General features: G+C 37.0%; 1 protein-coding gene across 8 annotated transcripts in view; it reads left to right on the top strand.

Annotated features, from left to right (window-relative positions):
- CAMK2D (calcium/calmodulin dependent protein kinase II delta) overlaps positions 1-21922 on the top strand; it is a gene marked incomplete at its 3' end in the record, with an annotated part of 293535 nt that overhangs the window by 222266 nt on the left and 49347 nt on the right. For 5 of the 8 annotated variants that reach the window (XM_081226704.1, XM_081226702.1, XM_081226709.1 and 2 more), the window contains exons 9-13: positions 13403-13497; positions 15814-15936; positions 16173-16256; positions 16679-16721; positions 20020-20057. In XM_081226704.1, coding sequence (XP_081082830.1) covers positions 13403-13497; positions 15814-15936; positions 16173-16256; positions 16679-16721; positions 20020-20057 — 383 coding nt within the window. Of the gene's footprint in view, positions 1-13402; positions 13498-15813; positions 15937-16172; positions 16257-16678; positions 16722-20019; positions 20058-21435; positions 21469-21922 lie in introns of all 8 variants that reach the window. The other 3 variants (XM_081226703.1, XM_081226708.1, XM_081226706.1) reach the window with 2 other exon arrangements.

Genomic DNA, 21922 nt, shown 5'->3' with positions numbered 1-21922 from the left:
CTGCTTTTTGTTACATTTCTGAATCTCTGCTCTGGGTTTAGAATATTGTTTTACCATTTTATTATATGTCTTGATAGTTAAATTAAATTCACTTTACTTGTAAGATGGTGCACCTTTCCTCATCCCCATCCCCATAATAACCACCAAAGTAACATATGCATCATTTTACTGCTTTTAGGTAATGGCATATCTTGAGAGCAGCTCTTTTTCAACCATCCATCAGCACTAGCTCTTGCCAATTACTACTTCCTTGCAAGGCTAGACATTGGGTAGTGTGGTAAGAAATTACATAACCCAGACAACAAAAGAAATGCAGAATAAACCATTTAGCAAAATGGCAGGTAATCTTCTATGTGAATTAAACTATGAGCACTCACTAAGGCTGTCTTTGGGCAGTAGACACAGAACAGAGTGAAGCACAGCACTGGTATAATGGCTCAAAGAAGTCTGTGCATTATTTTTATTAGATACATGCAGTAGTCTGTACACAGGGAATTTCCAATACTCACCACCATTACCTTGCTTTTGTGATCTCACATGGAATATAATCTGACCTGTACCTGGGCTTTGAAAGCTACTAGTCCATTACTGGAAAGTAAATGATAGACATTAGTGAAGCAAGAACATAGCCTTGTGTTCTGCCATTAACCACAGTAAATTGATTTTGATAGTTTTCTTGCATATATAGCTAGTTTCATAATTCCCTAATGGGATGAGCAAATGTTTATAGATGTCACTGAATCACTGGTTTTTAACCGAACTTCCTTCTACATCTTGGCTTTAAAAAATAATAAATGTGAGTCTATAAACATAGCGGGCACACAGATGCACACACGCACACACACACACACACACACACACACACACACCCCTTATCTTGCAACTTCTCTACCTGAATTATGTATCAGAACAATTATGAGTGATAATATAGTGGCTGTCACAGAATGTACAGTAACTTTTGACAAATCTTTGAAATATTATGGAATATTTTTCTTTCTTGGCCAATTTAGGTCCAGCAATTGTTTGATTTCTGAGCCTTAGCCTTTTCATATTTCAGCTGGAATAAGTCAGCATCAAGAGCTTTTTGAGAAAGTATTTACTGTTTTGAAATCACAAGCCTACTGGACAGTTTGTTGCTCTTACCAACCAGTTCTGTAGCACTTACACTGGACCATTCCTGGTGTACCTCACATTTAGAAGGCAATCTGCCTTCATCCCTTATGACCCACATCTTCATCAATCTTCAACCCATGGAGCTTTACTCCCAGTCACAGTCTCTACCAATATCCTCTTATTCTGAACTTACACACTTTCAGACATTTCTCTAGATATAGTATTTATGGTTTCCCTGACTTGATGTTTTTCAAACTGTGGATCACAGATCACGTGCTTCAAAGTGACCTACCTGAGTGCTTATCAAAAATACAACTTTTCTGGAACCCACCCACGAACCATTGAATAAGATTCTCTGTGATGAAGTTCAGGAATTTGCATTTTCACAAGTTTGCCAGGTGATTTTGGTGTACACCAACATTAGGCAGCATAACTCAGCTAGTTGCAAATTCCTTTAGGGCAGCAAATCTTAGAATTCTTACATTATAGAGCAGAGGTTGCAAACAGGTGGTCTACAGATATCTTGGCCAGACAGTTAGACCTTTTATTTTGGAAGGTGTTAACATTTATCTTTTTAATTTATTATCAGAAGATTTTTCTGGAAACTATCAGTTTCTGGCTTCTTTAAAGTAATTGAAAGAGCTAATAACAAGGTGCTTTTGTTCTTATATGGCCGCTGTACCTGTCAGACAAATGGACACATGCTCTCCCCTGGTTCCTGCCTACCTCATGCCCAGCAGGCACCTGCACTCACCTCAGCCTGGTTCCAGAAAGCCTGTCAGTTTACCACCCCTACTACATGGTGTAAATAGCTTTCATCATCAGAAAAATAATTTTCTAAGTTGCTGGCCTTGATCTTTTAGGTCTTTGTTCTACCCATCATTGGCTCTGTGGGTCTCAGAGTGTTAGTTGAACACTTTCCCTATATGAATTGTGATTTATTTATTTATTTATTTATTTTTTGCATAAAGGATAAAAAGGAGCCATACTCATCCCTCACTAGTTAATTTCCAAACTCCACCTGCATTTTGCATGCAAGCTCATGCTATGCCCTTTGCTTTCTGAGAAGATGAAGTGGATGCCTTCTTAGGTTGCTCCATTAACTTCCCACTGACTTCTCAAGAGTTTCTCAGCATTGCTTCTTCACCTCTTTTTTCATAAGAACAGCCTTTAGAATGTTTTAATCATTAATGTGATTATAGGTGTAATCATTTTTCTAACTCTAGCTTTTATTAAAAATCAGTTTTGAATGTTCTTGATAATGTAGTCTTTCTACCTAATCAGTAATCAGTGCTTCTCAACTCTCATTCATCAAACGTATCTAGCATCTCCCAAGCACAAATATGTACATAAGATAATGAAAACTAGTGGTAGTTTCCATTTTTTTTAATGTTATATGAAGCAGACCATGTCAAAATCGTTTTTTAAACTTTTCATGGAAAATGTTAGGGAAAATTCTCTGTACAAAGTAGAGAGAATAGTAGCATAATGAACTGATGGCTAATCTTTGTTCATCTCCACCACCCTGCTAATTCCTCTACCCCAAGATTATTTAAGTCAAGTTCAATAATAGAAATATTTTAAATGTCATGTAATAATTGCTTAAAATTATCAAAGATCTAGTAATTTTGCTATTTGCCCACTTGTCTCATAATTTTGCTATCAGTTTGGTCTCTTAAGTCTCTTTTAATTTGTAAGTTCTGCTCCTCTCTCCCTCCCCCTCTTCTCACTCCTCTTTCCTCCTTTCTCAATTTATTTGTTGAAGAAGCCTGTAGTTCCCACAGAGCCCTCCTCAGGGTACCCAACCTTGGTCTCTGTATACCATTTGCCACTATAAGCAATCAGGATTCCTTATAGAAGTGGCTGATTCCAAGTCTGGATTCGGAAAAGTACAAGATTATCCAGGAGCATCTGGTGATAACCAGAAAGAACGGAAACTATGAAAGGCCACAGAGTTTGTATTAACAGGACTCAGGAGCCAAACTGAAGAGTCTTCTACTGGTTAAAGATGGGATAACTAGGGGATAAATAAGAAAAAAAACACTAAGGGATTGAAGCATCAAATAAGTGTAAGTCCATGCATTCATAATAATGGTCTAAATGCATCAGAAATCCTAGCCTTTGGAGGATGCTGGGGAACCAATGCATTATTTTGAAAACTGATTAATAAAGAAGGAAAAAATTAGTTACCCTATCTTTCCTCTATGAACTATGTCTCAGGGTAACCAAACAGCTGATGAAGTAAGTTATTCTTAGGCTAAGGAAGGTGTAATAGAATTAGAATATCATTATTATTTTGTAACCCCTAATGAAATATCTAGGCAGTGATCATGAAGGGCTAACATCAGGAGAGACATCTGACATTTGGAGGTCATATCACCCCCTGAAGTGTTCTTGCAAAGAAAATGAAGACCCTTTGATTGGCTTTTAAAGATACTAGTGCTTTAGTTATAGATGTCTTAGTGCCATCTTTTTTTCTCTGACCTAGGAGAAAAAGGTAAAATATTAGGATTATGAGGAAAATGTAAATCGGATATTTATTAGTGAGGCAAGAACTCTCAAATAGACAACAAAAACTTTAAAATAATCAAGTTAAAATGCACAGCTAAAGGAAAATGTGGCTGCAGGGAATATTTAAGGCAGAACCAAATTGAAACCTTCCTAGTGAAAGTCAAGGCCTCTCAATTAGACAACACAAACAATTTAAAACTTAAAATGACCATTCTTGTTAAAGTTCATAAAGAAAAGGTGGCTGCAGGGAATGTTTAAGACATGACTTTGTCAAGGCTGCTTGTGGCTCAAACAATTAAGTCACTTAAACTCTTGGCTTCTGTTTCCTCATCTGTGAAATGGGAGCAATAACATCTACCTCATAGTACTGTATAGAGATTAAATGAGGTAATGCAGTAAAGCACAGGTAAGTGCTCAGCAAGTGTTATCTACAATAAAATTTACTAATATTATCCTTATTAATATGCCACAACTCTCATCGTTGTTCTGTACTTTCAGAAAATAGAGCCACAAAAAAGCACATAACCCAGAAATGCCTTGGAATCTAGTCTAATGAGCAAGGCAAAGTAAGCTTACAAAACAGTGTTTGTTTAAATAGGCATTGACAATTTCACATCAGTCTGCTCAATAATGTCTATGTAGCTCTTTTCTTTAAATCTTCCAGCCTGAAAGTATGTTTAAATCTACTATATTTATGCTATTATTTTTTTTCTGTAGATTACTGTGAATAGTATTGACATCTTTTTTGTAATTTATTTTTTAATTTATTTTTTATTTATTTTTTATTATTTTATTTTTTTTCTTAGATTTTTTTTTTTTTTACAAATTTAATCAGTTATACATGTACATATGTTCCCATATCCGCTCCCTTTTGCGTCTCCCTCCCAACCTCCCTATCCCACCCCTCCAGGCGGTCACAAAGCACCGAGCTGATCTCCCTGTGCTATGCGGCTGCTTCCCACTAGCTATCTACCTTACGTTTGGTAGTGTATATATGTCCATGCCGCTCTTTCACTTTGATCACAGCTTACCCTTCCCCCTCCCCATATCCTCAAGTCCATTCTCTAGTAGGTCTGTGTCTTTATTCCTGTCTTACCCCTATGTTCTTCATGACATTTTTTTCTTAAATTCCATATATATGTGTCAGCATACAGTATTTGTCTTTCTCTTTCTGACTTACTTCACTCTGTATGACAGACTCTAGGTCCATCCACCTCATTACAAATAGCTCAATTTCATTTCTTTTTGTGGCTGAGTAATATTGCATTGTATATATGTGCCACATCTTCTTTACCCATTCATCTGATGATGGACACTTAGGTTGTTTCCATCTCCGGGCTATTGTAAATAGGTCTGCTATGAACATTTTGGTACATGTCTCTTTTTGAATTATGGTTTTCTCAGGGTATATGCCCAGTAGTGGGATTGCTGGGTCATATGGTAGTTCTATTTTTAGTTTTTTAAGGAATCTCCATACCGTTCTCCATAGTGGCTGTGCCAATTCACATTCCCACCAGCAGTGCAAGAGTGTTCCCTTTTTTCCACACCCTCTCCAGCATTTATTGTTTCTAGATTTTTTGATGATGGCCATTCTGACTGGTGTGAGATGATATCTCATTGTAGTTTTGATTTGCATTTCTCTAATGAGTAAAGATGTTGAGCATCCTTTCATGTATTTGTTGGCACTCTGTATATCTTCTGTGGAGAAATGTCTATTTAGATCTTCTGCCCATTTTTGGATTGGGTTGTTTGTTTTTTTGTTATTGAGCTGCATGAGCTGCTTATAAATTTTGGAGATTAATCCTTTGTCAGTTGCTTCATTTGAAAATATTTTCTCCCATTCTGAGGGTTGTCTTTTGGTCTTGTTTATGGTTTCCTTTGCTGTGCAAAAGCTTTGAAGTTTCATTAGGTCCCATGTGTTTATTTTTGTCTTTATTTCCATTTCTCTAGCAGGTGGGTCAAAAAGTATCTTGCTATGATTTATGTCATAGAGTGTTCTGCCTATGTTTTCCTCTAAGAGTTTGATAGTGTCTGGCCTTACATTTAGGTCTTTAATCCATTTTGAGCTTATTTTTGTGTATGGTATTAGGGAGTGATCTAATCTCATACTTTTACATGTCCCTATCCAGTTTTCCCAGCACCACTTATTGAAGAGACTGTCCTTTCTCCACTGTACATTCCTGCCTCCTTTATCAAAGATAAGGTGACCATATGTGCGTGGGTTTATCTCTGGGCTTTCTATCCTGTTCCATTGATCTATCTTTCTGTTTTTGTGCCAGTACCATACTGTCTTGATTACTATAGCTTTGTAGTATAGTCTGAAGTCAGGGAGCCTGATTCCTCCAGCTCCATTTTTCGTTCTCAAGATTGCTTTGGCTATTCAGTGTCTTTTGTGTTTCCATACAAATTGTGAAATTTTTTGTTCTAGTTCTGTGAAAAATGCCAGTGGTAGTTTGATAGGGATTGCATTGAATCTGTAGATTGCTTTGGGTAGTAGAGTCATTTTCACAATATTGATTCTTCCAATCCAAGAACATGGTACATCTCTCCATCTATTTGTATCATCTTTAATTTCTTTCATCAGTGTCTTATAATTTTCTGCATACAGGTCTTTTGTCTCCTTAGGTAGGTTTATTCCTAGATATTTTATTCTTTTTGTTGCAATGGTAAATGGGAGTGTTTCCTTGATTTCACTTTCAGATGTTTTATCATTAGTATATAGGAATGACAGAGATTTCTGTGCATTAATTTTGTATCCTGCAACTTTACCAAATTCATTGATTAGCTCTAGTAGTTTTCTGGTAGCATCTTTAGGATTCTCTATGTATAGTATCATGTCATCTGCAAACAGTGACAGCTTTACTTCTTCTTTTCCAATTTGGATTCCTTTTATTTCCTTTTCTTCTCTGATTGCTGTGGCTAAAACTTCCAAAACTATGTTGAATAAGAGTGGTGAGAGTGGGCAACCTTGTCTTGTTCCTGATCTTAGTGGAAATGGTTTCAGTTTTTCACCATTGAGGACGATGCTGGCTGTGGGTTTGTCATATATGGCCTTTATTATGTTGAGGAAAGTTCCCTCTATGCCTACTTTCTGCAGGGTTTTTATCATAAATGGGTGTTGAATTTTGTCGAAAGCTTTCTCTGCATCTATTGAGATGATCATATGGTTTTTCTCCTTCAATTTGTTAATATGGTATATCACGTTGATTGATTTGCGTACATTGAAGAATCCTTGCATTCCTGGAATAAACCCCACTTGATCATGGTGTATCATCCTTTTAATGTGCTGTTGGATTCTGTTTGAAAGTATTTTGTTGAGGATTTTTGCATCTATGTTCATCAGTGATATTGGCCTGTAGTTTTCTTTCTTTGTGACATCCTTGCCTGGTTTTGGTATCAAGGTGATGGTGGCCTCATAGAATGAGTTTGGGAGTGTTCCTCCCTCTGCTCTATTTTGGAAGAGTTTCAGAAGGATAGGTGTTAGCTCTTCTCTAAATGCTTGATAGAATTCGCCTGTGAAGCCATCTGGTCCTGGGCTTTTGTTTGCTGGAAGATTTTTTATCACAGTTTCAATTTCAGTGCTTGTGATTGGTCTGTTCATATTTTCTATTTCTTCCTGATTCACTCTTGGCAGGTTGTGCATTTCTAAGAATTTGTCCATTTCTTCCAGGTTGTCCATTTTATTGGCATAGAATTGCTTATAGTAATCTCTCATGATCTTTTGTATTTCTGCAGTGTCAGTTGTTACTTCTCCTTTTTCATTTCTAATTCTATTGATTTGAGTCTTCTCCCTTTTTTTCTTGATGAGTCTGGCTAATGGTTTATCAATTTTGTTTATCTTCTCAAAGAACCAGCTTTTAGTTTTATTGATCTTTGCTATCGTTTCCTTCATTTCTTTTTCAATTATTTCTGATCTGATTTTTATGATTTCTTTCCTTCTGCTAACTTTGGGATGTTTTTGTTCTTCTTTCTCTAATTGCTTTAGGTGCAAGGTTAGGTTGTTTATTCGAGATGTTTCCTGTTTCTTAAGGTGGGATTGTATTGCTATATACTTCCCTCTTAGAACTGCTTTTGCTGCGTCCCATAGGTTTTGGGTCGTCGTGTCTCCATTGTCATTTGTTTCTAGGTATTTTTTAATTTCCTCTTTGATTTCTTCAGTGATCACTTCGTTATTAAGTAGTGTATTGTTTAGCCTCCATGTGTTTGTATTTTTTACAGCTCTTTTCCTGTAATTGATATCTAGTCTCATAGCATTGTGGTCGGAAAAGATACTTGATACAATTTCAATTTTCTTAAATTTACCAAGGCTTGATTTGTGACGCAAGATATGGTCTATCCTGGAGAATGTTCCATGAGCACTTGAGAAAAATGTGTATTCTGTTGTTTTTGGATGGAATATCCTATAAATATCAATTAAGTCCATCTTGTTTAATGTATCATTTAAAGCTTGTGTTTCTTTTTTTATTTTCATTTTGGATGATCTGTCCATTGGTGAAAGTGGGGTGTTAAAGTCCCCTACTATGATTGTGTTACTGTCGATTTCTCCTTTTATGGCTGTTAGTATTTGCCTTATGTATTGAGGTGCTCCTATGCTTGGTGCATAAATATTTACAATTTTTATATCTTCTTCTTGGATCGATCCCTTGATTATTATGTAGTGTCCTTCTTTGTCTCTTCTAGTAGTCTTTATTTTAAAGTCTATTTTGTCTGATATGAGAATTGCTACTCCAGCTTTCTTTTGGTTTCCGTTTGCATGGAATATCTTTTTCCATCCCCTTACTTTCAGTCTGTATGTGTCTCTAGGTTTGATGTGGGTCTCTTGTAGACAGCATATATATGGGTCTTGTTTTTGTATCCATTCAGCCAATCTGTGTCTTTTGGTGGGAGCATTTAGTCCATTTACATTTAAGGTAATTATCGATATGTATGTTCCTATTCCCATTTTCTTAATTGTTTTGGGTTCATTATTGTAGGTCTTTTCCTTCTGTTGTGTTTCTTGCCTAGAGAAGTTCCTTTAGCATTTGTTGTAAAGCTGGTTTGGTGGTGCTGAACTCTCTCAGCTTTTGCTTGTCTGTAAACGTTTTAATTTCTCCATCAAATCTGAATGAGATCCTTGCTGGGTAGAGTAATCTTGGTTGCAGGTTTTTCTCCTTCATCACTTTAATTATGTCCTGCCACTCCCTTCTGGCTTGTAGAGTTTCTGCTGAGAGACCAGCTGTTATCTTGATGGGGATTCCCTTGTGTGTTATTTGTTGTTTTTGCCTTGCTGCTTTTAATATGATTTCTTTGTGTTTAATTTTTGACAGTTTGATTCATATGTGTCTTGGCGTATTTCTCCTTGGATTTATTCTGTATGGGACTCTCTGTGCCTCCTGGACTTGATTAACTATTTCCTTTCCCATATTAGGGAAGTTTTCAACTATAATCTCTTCAAATATTTTCTCAGTCCCTTTCTTTTTCTCTTCTTCTTCTGGAACCCCTATAATTCGAATGTTGGTGCATTTAATGTTGTCCCAGAGGTCTCTGAGACTGTCCTCTGTTCTTTTCATTCTTTTTTCTTTATTTTGCTCTGCATCAGTTATTTCCACTATTTTATCTTCCACCTCACTTATCCGTTCTTCTGCCTCAGTTATTCTGCTATTGATCCCATCTAGAGTATTTTTTATTTCATTTATTGTGTTTTTAATCGATGCTTGATTCATCTTTAGTTCTTCTAGGTCCTTGTTAACTGTTTCTTGCATTTTGTCTATTCTATTTCCAAGATTTTGGATCTGGGAAATAGAATCTTGGATCATCTTTACCATCATTATTCTGAATTCTTTTTCAGGTAGACTGCCTATTACCTCTTCATTTGTTAGGTCTGGTGGGTTTTTATCTTGCTCCTTCTCCTGCTGTGTGTTTTTCTGTCTTCTCATTTTGCTTATGTTACTGTGTTTGGGGTCTCCTTTTTGCAGGCTGCAGGTTCGTAGTTCCCGTTGTTTTTGGTGTCTGTCCCCAGTGGCTAAGCTTGCTTTAGTGGGTTGTGTAGGCTTCCTGGTGGAGGGGACTAGTGCCTGTGTTCTGGTGGATGAGGCTGGATCTTGTCTTTCTGGTGGGCAGGTCCACGTCTGGTGGTGTGTTTTGGGGTGTCTGCGGACTTTTTATGATTTTAGGCCACCTCTCTGCTAATGGGTGGCGTTGTGTTCCTGTCTTGCTAGTTGTTTGGCATAGGGTGTCCTGCACTGTAGCTTGCTGGTCGTTGAGTGAAGCTGGGTGCTGGTGTTGAGATGGAGATCTCTGGAAGATTTTCGCCGTTTGATATTATGTGGAGCTGGGAGGTCTCTTGTGGACCAGTGTCCTGAAGTTGGCTCTCCCACCTCAGAGGCACAGCACTGACACCTGGCTCCTCAATTTGGGATGATTTGTTGTCTATTCATGTATTCCACAGATTCAGGGTACATCAAGTTGATTGTGGAGCTTTAATCCGCTGCTTCTGAGGCTGCTGGGAGAGGTTTCCCTTTCTCTTCTTTGTTCTCACAGCTCCTGGGTCTCAGCTTTGGATTTGGCCCCGCCTCTGCGTGTAGGTCGCCAGAGGGCGTCTGTTCTTCGCTCAGACAGGACAGGGTTAAAGGAGCAGCCTCTTCGGGGACTCTGGCTCACTCAGGCCGGGCGGGAGGAAGGGGCACGGAGTGCGGGGCGAGCCTGCAGCGGCAGAGTTCGGCGTGACGTTGCACCAGCCCGAGGCGCGCCGTGCGTTCTCCCAGGGAAGCCGCCCCTGGATCCCGGGACCCCGGCAGTGGCGGGCTACACAGGCTCCCGGAGGGCGGTGTGGACAGTGACCTGCACTCGCACACAGGCTTCTTGGCGGCGGCAGCAGCAGCCCCAGCGTCCCACGCCCGTCACTGGGCTCCGCGCTTTCAGTCGCGACTCGCGCCCGTCTGTGGAGCCCCTTTAAGCAGCGCTCTTAATCCCCTCTCCTCGCGCACCAGGAAACCAAGAGGGAAGAAAAAGTCTCTTGCCTCTTCGGCAGCTCCAGAGTTTTCCCGGACTCCCTCCCGGCTAGCTGTGGCACATTAGCCCCCTTTAGGCTGAGTTCTCGCCGCCAGCCCCAGTCCTCTCTCTGCGCTCTGACCGAAGCCCGAGCCTCAACTTCCAGCGCCGCCCGCCCGGCGGGCGAGCAGACAAGCCTCTCGGGCTGGTGAGTGCCGCTCGGCACCGATCCTCTGTGCGGGGATCTCTCCGCTTTGCCCTACCCAGGTATGTGGGGAGTTTCTTGCCTTTTGGGAGGTCTGGGGTCTTCTGCCAGCGTTCAGTAGGTGTTCTGTAGGAGTTGTTCTACGTGTAGCTGTATTTCTGGTGTATCCGTGGGGAGGAAGGTTATCTCCGCGTCTTACTCTTCCGCCATCTTACCCGGAAGTCTGCTATTATTTTATTAAAAGTACATTTTTCTTAGAAATCCCTCAATCAAACAATTAAATTACGAGCATTTATCTACACAGTGGCTGCTGATTCTTGGGGAATGAACTGTCTGTGAGACTTTCCTTCCCAGGGAAGTACCATACCAAGTGTCTACCAGTAGATGTAATGCACAAGAACAAAACATCAGAAGCAGGCCCGGCCTAGGTCCAGAACGCTAAATGTCACAGTTGTGAGTCTGCTTTATAATTTTATAACAGTCTAACTCCAGATGTTTACTAGAAAAATGTCTAATTAAAAATTACTAGAAGAGAATGGACTTGAGGACACGGGGAAAGGGAAGAGTAAGCTGGGACGAAGTGAGAGAGTAGCATGGACATATATACACTACCAAATGTAAAACAGATAGCTAGTGGGAAGCAGCTGCATTGCACGGGGAGATCAGCTCGGTGCTTTGTGACCACCTGGAGGGGTGGGATAGGGAGGGTGGGAAGGAGGGAGATGCAAGAGGGAGGGAATATGGGGATATCTATGTACATATAGCCAGTTCATTTTGTTATACAGCAGCAACTAACACAACATTGTAAAGCAATTGTACTCCAATAAAGCTGTTTAAAAAAATGTTTTTAATGCAGCCTGTGTTATTAAGCTATGTTACTGAATAAAAATTACTCCATAATTTTTCACAAAGAAAAAAAAATGCTATAGACTCTTCCAGTTACAAAGCTGATTTTCTTCTTCACCCCCTAAACCATAGCAGAGGGTTAAAACTACTTAGGTGCATCCTCTTTTCTTCTTGCATCCTGGGAACACAAACACAGACACTCATCATCATCATTGTTATCATTGTCATTAGATGCCTCTGTTACATCAGATAGTAAAAATATGAAAATAAATTTAAATGAATGCACATTAAGTCTGTAATGTAGTGATGGAAAAAATATTTTGATGTTGTGAAGGGGAGGTACCAATATATTGTGATTTTCTGCATTGTCCTTTTTTTTTTTTTTTAACTCCACTGAAGTAACTTCAGTAACTTCAGTGGTGAAGTAACTTTCAATCTTGATTTTAAAGCCTTGTTGGGTTTTTATTTAAGAATGTTGCTTAAAATGCTTTAGTCCAGTAGTGACTGGCTTTTGAACTGAGTCTTCCTGAAGCAGGTTAGAAAAGTCTAGGGTGAATAAACCCTTGTTTAAAGCCATTTTAGCTGCAACAGTGTTTATCGTATACAGATGTCAAGTCTGATGAACAGGAGCAGGGCTAGGTGTCACTAACAGAATAAAGGTAAGAAAGCGAAGAGACCAGCTTTGGCAAAGGGAAAAAGAAGACTCAGGCACTGCAGGCAATGTATCACCTGTCTTACCGCCTCCCCAGTTAAGGGGACTCAGCAAGAGAACCGAAAGCAGGAGACGTCAGAGTAATGGCAGATCTTCCTCCAAGACAATGAGCTAGAAAAGAAAGTGAAGACCTTAAGCAGGGTAATAAAGTATTTCAAAAGTAGAGGAAGGGACATATGATGATAAAAAGGACAGTCCTGGGAGAAATTTAGACCCCAGATATGATTTCAAGGCAAGTTAAAAACAAGCAAATGCAAGAATTTTTTTTAATTTAAAAGTTAAATCATGTATTGATTAAATTAATTTGTGAATAATTACATATTGATATTTATGAAAAAGATCTCAAATTGTATTAAAGCTGAGTATTTAATTCTTTGAATTTTATGTACAGTTTCACTTTCCTCTTAATTTTCCCTCTTTGTAACATATACTCTCCTGTAGTAACACTGGTTTAGTTGTTTTACTGAAAAACTCTATTTTTGAAGACTAAGGTCATTAAAGAGAAAAGGATTTTCTTCTCTTTATATGTTATCCACACTCCCAGGGACCCTGACTATTTAGAGCGTGAATCTATAACCAGGGCACAATTGCTCTACAAAATGTCCTAATTAGCAGCAAAATGACTAAGGAAATAAATAACATGTTATGTTTTTAAATGTCAACCTACAAAGTGACTAAAATCACATGGTATCTAAATAGATAAAAGCACAGGGAGGTCGTATATAGGCAGGGTTCAGCGAGGCCAAATGTGTCAGCCATGATGGCAGGTGAGCTTCATCTTCAGTGCTGTCCTGCTGTGCATCTTTAGAATTCTTTTGTGCATGCATTGGACCTGACACATTATCAGAGCTCTTGAGCATAGGGGGAACAGCATTCACCCTCCACAGAACACTTCAGAGTAGATCAGAACATGTCTCTCTGAAGTTTACCAACAATCCAGTTTCCCCTCTTTGAATGGGTGTGGCTGAATATCATTGTGGATCTGCCACATTTAACTTATTGTTGACTGTGACTTAACGTTATGTTAATATGCTCATTCCCTCCAGGGGTCATTCTCTACATTCTACTGGTTGGATATCCACCCTTCTGGGATGAAGACCAGCACAGACTCTATCAGCAGATCAAGGCTGGAGCTTATGATGTATGTAATAACTGTTCATCCAGCTTTAGACGAGGGTTTTTTGTTTATTGACCAAGAACCAGATTTTTTTCATTGCTATTTTAAGCATAATTTTCAGTAATGTCCCTTATTATTTTCCTCTCTCTTAGGGGAAGGGAGATAAAGAATAAGAAATGCAGCATCTATATCCAGTTTCTATTTCCTTTTAGCTCAATATCTCCTAAGATTGAAAGGAAAACAGTTTGTAGTTCTAAGGAAGGACCTTGCTTGTCAAAGCATTTGGATCTTAGTGCATTTTAAAACATATAAAAATTAAAAGATTTTTGCTTTAGAAATGGTTACTACCTGTTTAGCTGAATTATATTTTCAAATGCTTATCACATAATTACATACCAACAATACTTTGCAGTGATCCATGTATCAAATAGAACATTGTTCCATTATGTCAGTTTTGACTGTTTTTGTTCTGTTTACCCAAGTGACTTCTCTGAGAACTTTCATTTGAAGAATGGGTTTCACAATTGAAAAATATTTGAAAATCACAATTCCAATACATTTCATTTACAATTAGGATATTTGAAAGTAGGCATATGAATTAAGTTCTGTATCTGAAGAGTAAGACCGTATGTACTTTGTCTTTAGGGCTTAACTTTGTGCTCTTTGGTATAATTTTCTCTCCTTTGATAAATATGTCTGTAAATATGATTTACCACCTCCTCTGGTTTTACCTCACACAGTCCTCTGGAAGTTAGAATGCAAGGTCTGGACATGCTCTTCCTATGTTATTAAGTGGGCTAACTAAGTGGTAGGCAATATTGGGTCCACCTTCTGTGTACAAGTTAAAAGCTCAATGTGGCTGTGAGAAAAGTTATGAGAAGTCTGTATTATATTGTATCAGGTCTCATGAACTCCCCAATGCATTTCTGACTAAACGTAATATTCTGATGGATGTGTGTATCACAGGTATTTAAAATCTTTAATTTTGAAGCATTCCATTTTAGCCAGACTAATGATAATTAAACCAAATTGTAATTTACCTGGCCAAGCTAGCACATTCACCATCTTTACAGACTAGAACTAGGCAGGCACCTCTCTGGGAAGACAGAGCTCTGCAATGCACTGCTTGGTGAATGTGAAGGAATGACTTTGTGAAAGTTAGAAAAATAAGAAAAGGGCCCACCTTTATCTAGGTTGAACCCAGCGCCTCATTTTCTATCAGAAGATCTGCACATCATAAAGAAGCAGGGTTGAGTGTTTCTTCAGTAGTTCCTGATTAGCAATTTTTTACAACTGCCCAAAATAAACTTCTGGAATTAAAATGACAGTTGTTAAACTGGCAAAAATTTGCAAGTATTAAAGAGTCAATATCATTTTTCTTATGTTTCGTTTTGCCAATGGATCACAAACTGCCCATTTTATGACTACTAAAAGTGAACTAACTTAAGTCCATTAAGGCACAGTGACAATGCCTTTTTTCTCAAGATTGTCTATAAAAATTCATGAATTGAGAAAAGAACCTGATATTTTATTTAGAAACTAATGCAATATACATTTTTCTTAACCCATCAAGAATATTATTTCTACTAAATATGCTTATTAAGTGAAAGTGAGGTTACATAATTTTCAACAAAAATTTATACACAGAAATTTAGAATAAATCTCTTTAGCATATTATTACTATACAAACAGATTACTAATAGAAGTTATGAGAGTAAATTTCATGAACTTTCTTTTGGTGAAATTTATCATTTTTGAAGTGTTAAAATGAAATCCTGCTGAGGCTCAAATTTGTAGTCTCAAATTTCTTCTCACTGCTGCACTCCAAATAATGACAATTTATAGGTCAGTTTTGGAACAGGAATTGAAGCTGTTTTATTATCTCTGCTATTACTCTTGATGAGTTGTGGAAGTGTGTAACACATTATTTTGAACCTTGGCATAGCATGACAATGTGACAATGTCTCAGCTTTACTGACTTTTGAAAAATTGCATAAATAATTATGAGAAAGGCTGAATAAAATTGAATTTTCATATCAAAGCAGATATGCTTTGAGAGGACTAGAAGATTGAGTTTATTTTTCCAAATTTAAGAATGTATCACTAGTTATGGCAATTTAGTGTACATATTTGTCCCTTATCAATTACACTCAATATCTTAATATATAGATATATACATAGAGTGGGGATATATATATCTACATCAGTTTGTCTATATGTAGGTACAATTTAACTTATACAAGAAATTCACTACTTAAGGAAATTATTAGTATATTTGGCTCTTCTCTGTTCCACTGAGTGTATCCATTTTTAAAACCCTTTATAAACATATTTTTAAAGTTTCCATCACCGGAGTGGGACACAGTGACTCCTGAAGCCAAAGACCTCATCAATAAAATGCTTACTATCAACCCTGCCAAGCGTATCACAGCCTCGGAGGCACTGAAACACCCATGGATCTGTGTAAGTGACAGTTCTCCAAAGATCTCAGAAGATCAAATGAAAAATACATTCTCCTTTAAAATTTGTCTTACAAATAGTCTTGGCAAAATCAGTCTTTCATTATTAGGAAACTCTTGCAGTTGAATGCTTATAAGTTTGTCAGATGGATGCAGGCACCATTAATAAAAATTTGATGAAGTGAAGGAATGAATATCTTTTAAGTATCCTCAATTAAGTTTATTTTTCTCCTCTTCCAGCAACGTTCTACTGTTGCTTCCATGATGCACAGACAGGAGACTGTTGACTGCTTGAAGAAATTCAATGCCAGAAGAAAACTGAAGGTAAGAAATTTTCCATTTTTGTGAGGAGGGAGATTCTGTGTGAAGAACAGAGCTATGAGCAGAGGCTTTTAAATGTGTAAGCCTCAGTACTCTTCTTCTGGGTCTTTGGGAAATGGAATCTACACTGGAATTAAAGCTACGATGAAGAGCTAGGATCACTGGCCATGCGTGCCGTGGTCCCTCCCTTCAGTGGAAAACAGCTGTGCAGGTTAGTAATTGGAATCTGGCTGCACCCACAAGGGTGGTCCCAGCTTTATGAGACACATAGGCCTGCTACTCTCAGGAAACCAAAACCAAAAACAAACAAAACTGCCCCGACTGAAAGTAAGGCTAGGAGAAGATTTATTGTCAAAAACTGCTTCTTTGTTAGGTCAGTGATTTGCAAAGGCAGCATTAATTTTGTATTCTTGTCGCTCTGACAGGGTGCCATCTTGACAACTATGCTGGCTACGAGGAATTTTTCAGGTACACGTGTTAAGAATTCTGCTCTTGATCCCCTCCTCTCTTCTCTGGTATCTTTTTTGGAATTTAATTTTAAATTCTTTAATAATTAGAAAAACACTGTCGTTCGGGGGTGGCAAATGTGTGCCATGGATTCCTTCCACACCTGTGACTGCCATGAGGCTTTTACCTGGGTGCTGTCTCACAGAGACGTTAGGCCCGTGACTACACTCCACGAGAGCACCCAGGCAGCTCCACCTCTAGTCAGCACTGGAGCAGGACTCGAAACCCCTCTGTCACCCCTGCTGGGGTGCACACGTCCTCCCCCCAGCTTGAAGCTCAGCATTTTGAATGTAGAATTAATTGATATCTCATAAAGTAATAACTATGAATAGTTTCTTTTTTTTTGTCTCATTCTCTCAGGGAATCCCAGTAAGCAAGATTTTTAGAAGAAGGCCATTATTGAGGAACCCAATTCTCTTAGGCCTAAGTTCTTTTGAAAGTACAGTTCTGTAGTATCTTGGCCTGCTATAAGAATGATTACAACTTTCAAAGGTATCTAAACTCAAGAATTTACAGAGAACCTACCCCACAGTAATAAACGTTCCTTGAAATGATTTATTGGTAAAAAAAGTTTGTTTACATAATGGGCTGAAAAAAGCTAAACTGTTTCTTTATTGTAGAAGTGACTCGCCAAAGTCAACATAAAGTATATACCCTTTCCAGAAACTGAGTTTTGGAACTCCTTTTTTTGATGGGTTACCTCAAAGGATCAGGTTTCCAAAAATAAAATTTTGGTAAAAGCTCACCAGTCTTATGTATGGAGAGGGACTGAAGCAGCAAGACTGTTGCATTGGTAAAACTTACTGTTTGGCTGTTTAAACTTGGAACAATTGTCAGACGATTACACCAAAAATACTACCATTTTACTTTGCTTACTGTTTATATAAGAGTGATTTGCAGCATCAAATTATCCAGCTGTGTCTTCAGTAATTTATTCCTGCTACATACTTCACTTCTGAGTATTGTAGTGATGTCAGGTGATGATCCATATCATTATCATGTTTTCCAAACTTCTCAACCAATTTCTAGTTACTGTTTACCATTTTATTAAACGGTCACCTTTTGTCTCCCATTGTATATAATGTGAGTTCATAGCAGGCTTTCCAAAGGCTTCCACTGACCTGTTAAACAGCAACGATGATAATAATACAATGAGTAATGCTACAAACTGAGGGACTGTGTTAGTCAATTGTATGTATTTTGTCCAATTTGTTTGGTGTAGTAAAATCTTGTTACTGCCTTTGTCAAGTTACCTGTTTTATGAACAGTTGATTAATATAGTTGACATTTATATGGGTGAGTTCAATATCTCATTAAATATTAACTAATATATGCTATATTCAAATAAATTAATATTCACTGTGGCCCAATCATTAGTGAATCACTAAAAAGTAGGATGATTTATATGGTATGTATTGTTAATGACAAACTAACTTGAAAAATTCTCCAGAATTAAGATTGTACATTTTGTTAAAGTCTCACGCATAAATTGGGCCTTTATTAATATATGTACCCATGTATAGAAGCTTTTTACCTCACATTTTCCTTTTCATCATCATGTAAACTAAAAACTCACGACTAATATGTGGATTTGATATTGTTTCTGAATGTCTTAGCATGAAAAGCAAACTTTTTTTTACCCGTCATTTCAAAACCAACTGATATAACATTAGACGCAGTTACATCTTATAGTTGATATTGCATTTTAGTTTTGAGTATTCATTCTGTTTCATTGCCAGACATGCTCTTTAAAGTAACTTGTCCATGAGTATATGGTTATAAAGTTGTTTTTATTTTTTCTTTTCTCCCGTTATGTGGAATGTATTTCTTGTGAGGTAAGGTGAATAGTAAGCAAAAGGGACATTTCTGCATCTCCCAGGCCAAATCCCTGCTTACCCTGAATCATTGTCTTCTCTTCGCTTGCTATTGCAATTCCAGTTATTCTGAGTTTGCTTTCTAACCTATTAACTGCCACAGGATTTACTTAATATTGCTTTTTAGCTCCAAGTACATAGTATTATAGCTAAGACTACTATTTCTTACAGTCTTATTAATAATAAATTAATAGCTTTGTTGCTAAAGACTAAATAAAATTAACATTTTTGTATCTTTTAAATAAATTTAAAATTTTATCAAAGTGATATCAAAATAATGGCCCAAATCAAACAGATGTCAGGAAATTACATGTTCATGCAGTTCTATTATAGCTAGGTATTTCTATTTCAGATACCAAATTCTATTCTGATGCACTTAAATAACTATATATATATAATTAACATTAAATGGAAGCATAAGTGTGTACTTTGTCCTACATGTTTGTGGATGTTCTACACTTGATCTACTAATTGTCGTTGACAGTTACATAATCTCTTCGCTGTGTATGTACCCATTCATAAGTATATTTTTCACTTCACTTTTTAATATACTCAAGGAGTTCGGTAACAGAAGGAATGCTAAAAGCTCCCTCCAAAAAAGTAAAGTTTCATGTAAGACCATGTACTTTAGGAGTTCTCTGATTTAGTTGAAGATTTAATTTTGTTTTATATCTCTCCTCAAATTTTATGATTTTTAATTTTTCAGTGTAAAAGGTTTTTGTTTATGACCTTTGTATTCTGATTTTGAAGTGTAAGAAAATACATAATACCTTTTTTTAAAGGTCATATGCTCAGCATTTAAAAAATTTGCTCTAGGTCAGTAATATACCATTTCATTTTAAGTATAGTTATTAATATTTTTGTAAAAATGAAATTATCTGATTTCAAATATATATTTATTAAAAAGAATGTTATTTAGCCAGAGCAAGTTGTCACAAATGAGTTTTAAACCTCTAGGAAGAGGGACTTAAGTGGCAGAACTGATACTTTTGGTGTGAATGAACATGTAATACAATCTGTGAGCTGATGTCTAAAGACTTGAAATAAACTTTCTGGATTACAGAAGCATAGTCCAGTTAAAGTTCCAGTATCCTTTTCACAGCCAACACTGAAATCAAGTCCAATAATATAAGTGGCAAAGTGTCCAATTATATTCAATGAACTAAATAAGAATTTAGTTCTAAATTTGATGTGGCAAGACCAAGAAAAGTGATACTGTATTTCAATGTCCTGTAAGCTCGCGCTCATCAATGTGACCTTGATAACTTGGCATATGTTGGCCATAAATCAGTAAAAGTGGTAGAAGGAAACAATAACCTGTTTTGTTGCCTGGCTATCGGTTTCTATGGATAACTCACTAAACTGATTTTACTCTCGTTTTGCAGCAGCCAAGAGTTTGTTGAAGAAACCAGATGGAGTAAAGGTAAGTTAAACAGGTGCTCCTAAACTCATTTCTGACTTTCAGATGCTGGATTATTTTTAAATGTTAAATATAAGTTCTTAGTCATTGCAGCTTATATTTTTTATAGTTCCTGATAAAGGATGCAGGTTGAAATATAAAATAATTTAATATACAGGAATGACTAATATTTATACCAAGAAAAGCTGCATTTTTTCTACTTATTATATATTAAATAATCATGACAAAATAAGACTTTATATGGAGTTACCATAGAAACTGAACGTCTAAATCCTCTCTGTTTTACTACATCCTCAAACTGTCATGGTGGCCTGAAAATCCCTGAAAACCAAATGCTTTTCCAAATAGTTATGCTATGTTCTTGAAGGCTGCTGAAATTTATAGCCCATGGGGGGAAAAAAAAATCAAATCATTGAGTCTAGGAAATCAAAATTCAAATGACTATATTCCTCTGCTTGGGCAGTTTTTATAAAGGTCTTAATTGTTCCTGTTCTTCTATCATAAGGTATTGAGACAGACTTAACATGAATATCCTGAACAAATATTAGAAAAATTTTCCAAGAAAGATAACGGCAGAATATTTTGACTTTCTTGGATTTCTAAACAAAATAATACAGCTTATTTTCTACTGATCCTGTTTTGTTTCATAGGAATTTACCTTTGATTGAATATAACCTTATACATGCATTATGTTTTTATCTTTCCAGAGTATTACCTCGATGTTTTATTTCTTTAATCCTTTTCTTTCTCTTCCAATGGCAGACACCTACATTCCTCATGAACACTTCAACGTTCTTGGGAATTAATTAACTTTCTAACATTTGAACTTGACCCAAAGTCAAGTGGTCAGTTCATTTTGAATATATAACTTAGAAAATCATCTGTCACTTCTTATGTTCACACCCAGTCATTTCTTCAGCACCTGTCTGTGTGTGATTTGGGAATTTCCAGAGCTATGGTGACCATGCACTTGTGATTCCCGTTAGGTCGGCATTTACCTTTGATTAATTCCTTTCCTCAACCTGTAATGTTCTCTTCCTTCTGCTTAGTTTATTCAACTTAATGTTCAGTAATGACTGTTGATGTCTGCTTCTTTCCCAATGTAACATTGGTGGAAATGTGATTTTTAAATTTTCAAATGTTTTATTCCCCTGTGTTTTTCTGTATTGTTTGGTGATGCAGAGCTCACAGTTTCTATTGAGACATTTATTTTCACTACTATCCTTATATAGAAAGAAACATTTCCAGAACTTTTTTCTTCCAGTCAACTTATAGTTCACCTTTAAAGACAAAATTATTCTGTGCTCCATGCTTTGATACTTTAAAAATTCAACCGGTCATATTTTTTTTCTTTTCCTTTCTCTTTGACTGGTCAATTCAGAAAAGGAAGTCCAGTTCGAGTGTTCAGATGATGGTGAGGATCTCTATCTGCCAGATTTCTCCTCCTGTGAAAATTCATACTTAGGAATAGAACAGTCTTATTTGCCTAAGTTAGTGTAAGTGAAGAAAGTATAGGATCATTACAGGTTAATGTTAATTAACTATCAAACACAGTGCCCATGTTCAAATATTATTGTTTTTCTTTGAAAGGGAATTTTTGAAATATGTAAAAAGTTTATACCGTCATCCATATGCTATTAAAAAAGTGCAATTTTCTCCTAAAACTGAAGAAACCATGACATAATTAATGTCTATAATTATTGTGGAAAGTGAAGGAACACTATAGGATTATTTATAAATGGTGATCATGATTACTAAAATAGGAGTGATTCTTAGTTCAGATAAACCAGAATGCATCCACCATGGAGTTTTATAAATTGTATGAAAGTGATCTTACAAGGATTCGTCCAAGATAAGCACCTTTGGAA

The sequence above is a fragment of the Mesoplodon bidens genome, assembly GCF_964165515.1.
Source record: "Mesoplodon bidens genome assembly, chromosome: 1".
Taxonomy (NCBI): domain Eukaryota; kingdom Metazoa; phylum Chordata; class Mammalia; order Artiodactyla; family Ziphiidae; genus Mesoplodon; species Mesoplodon bidens.
Note: the sequence above shows the minus strand (reverse complement) of the source record. Positions and strands in the feature narration are given on the sequence as shown.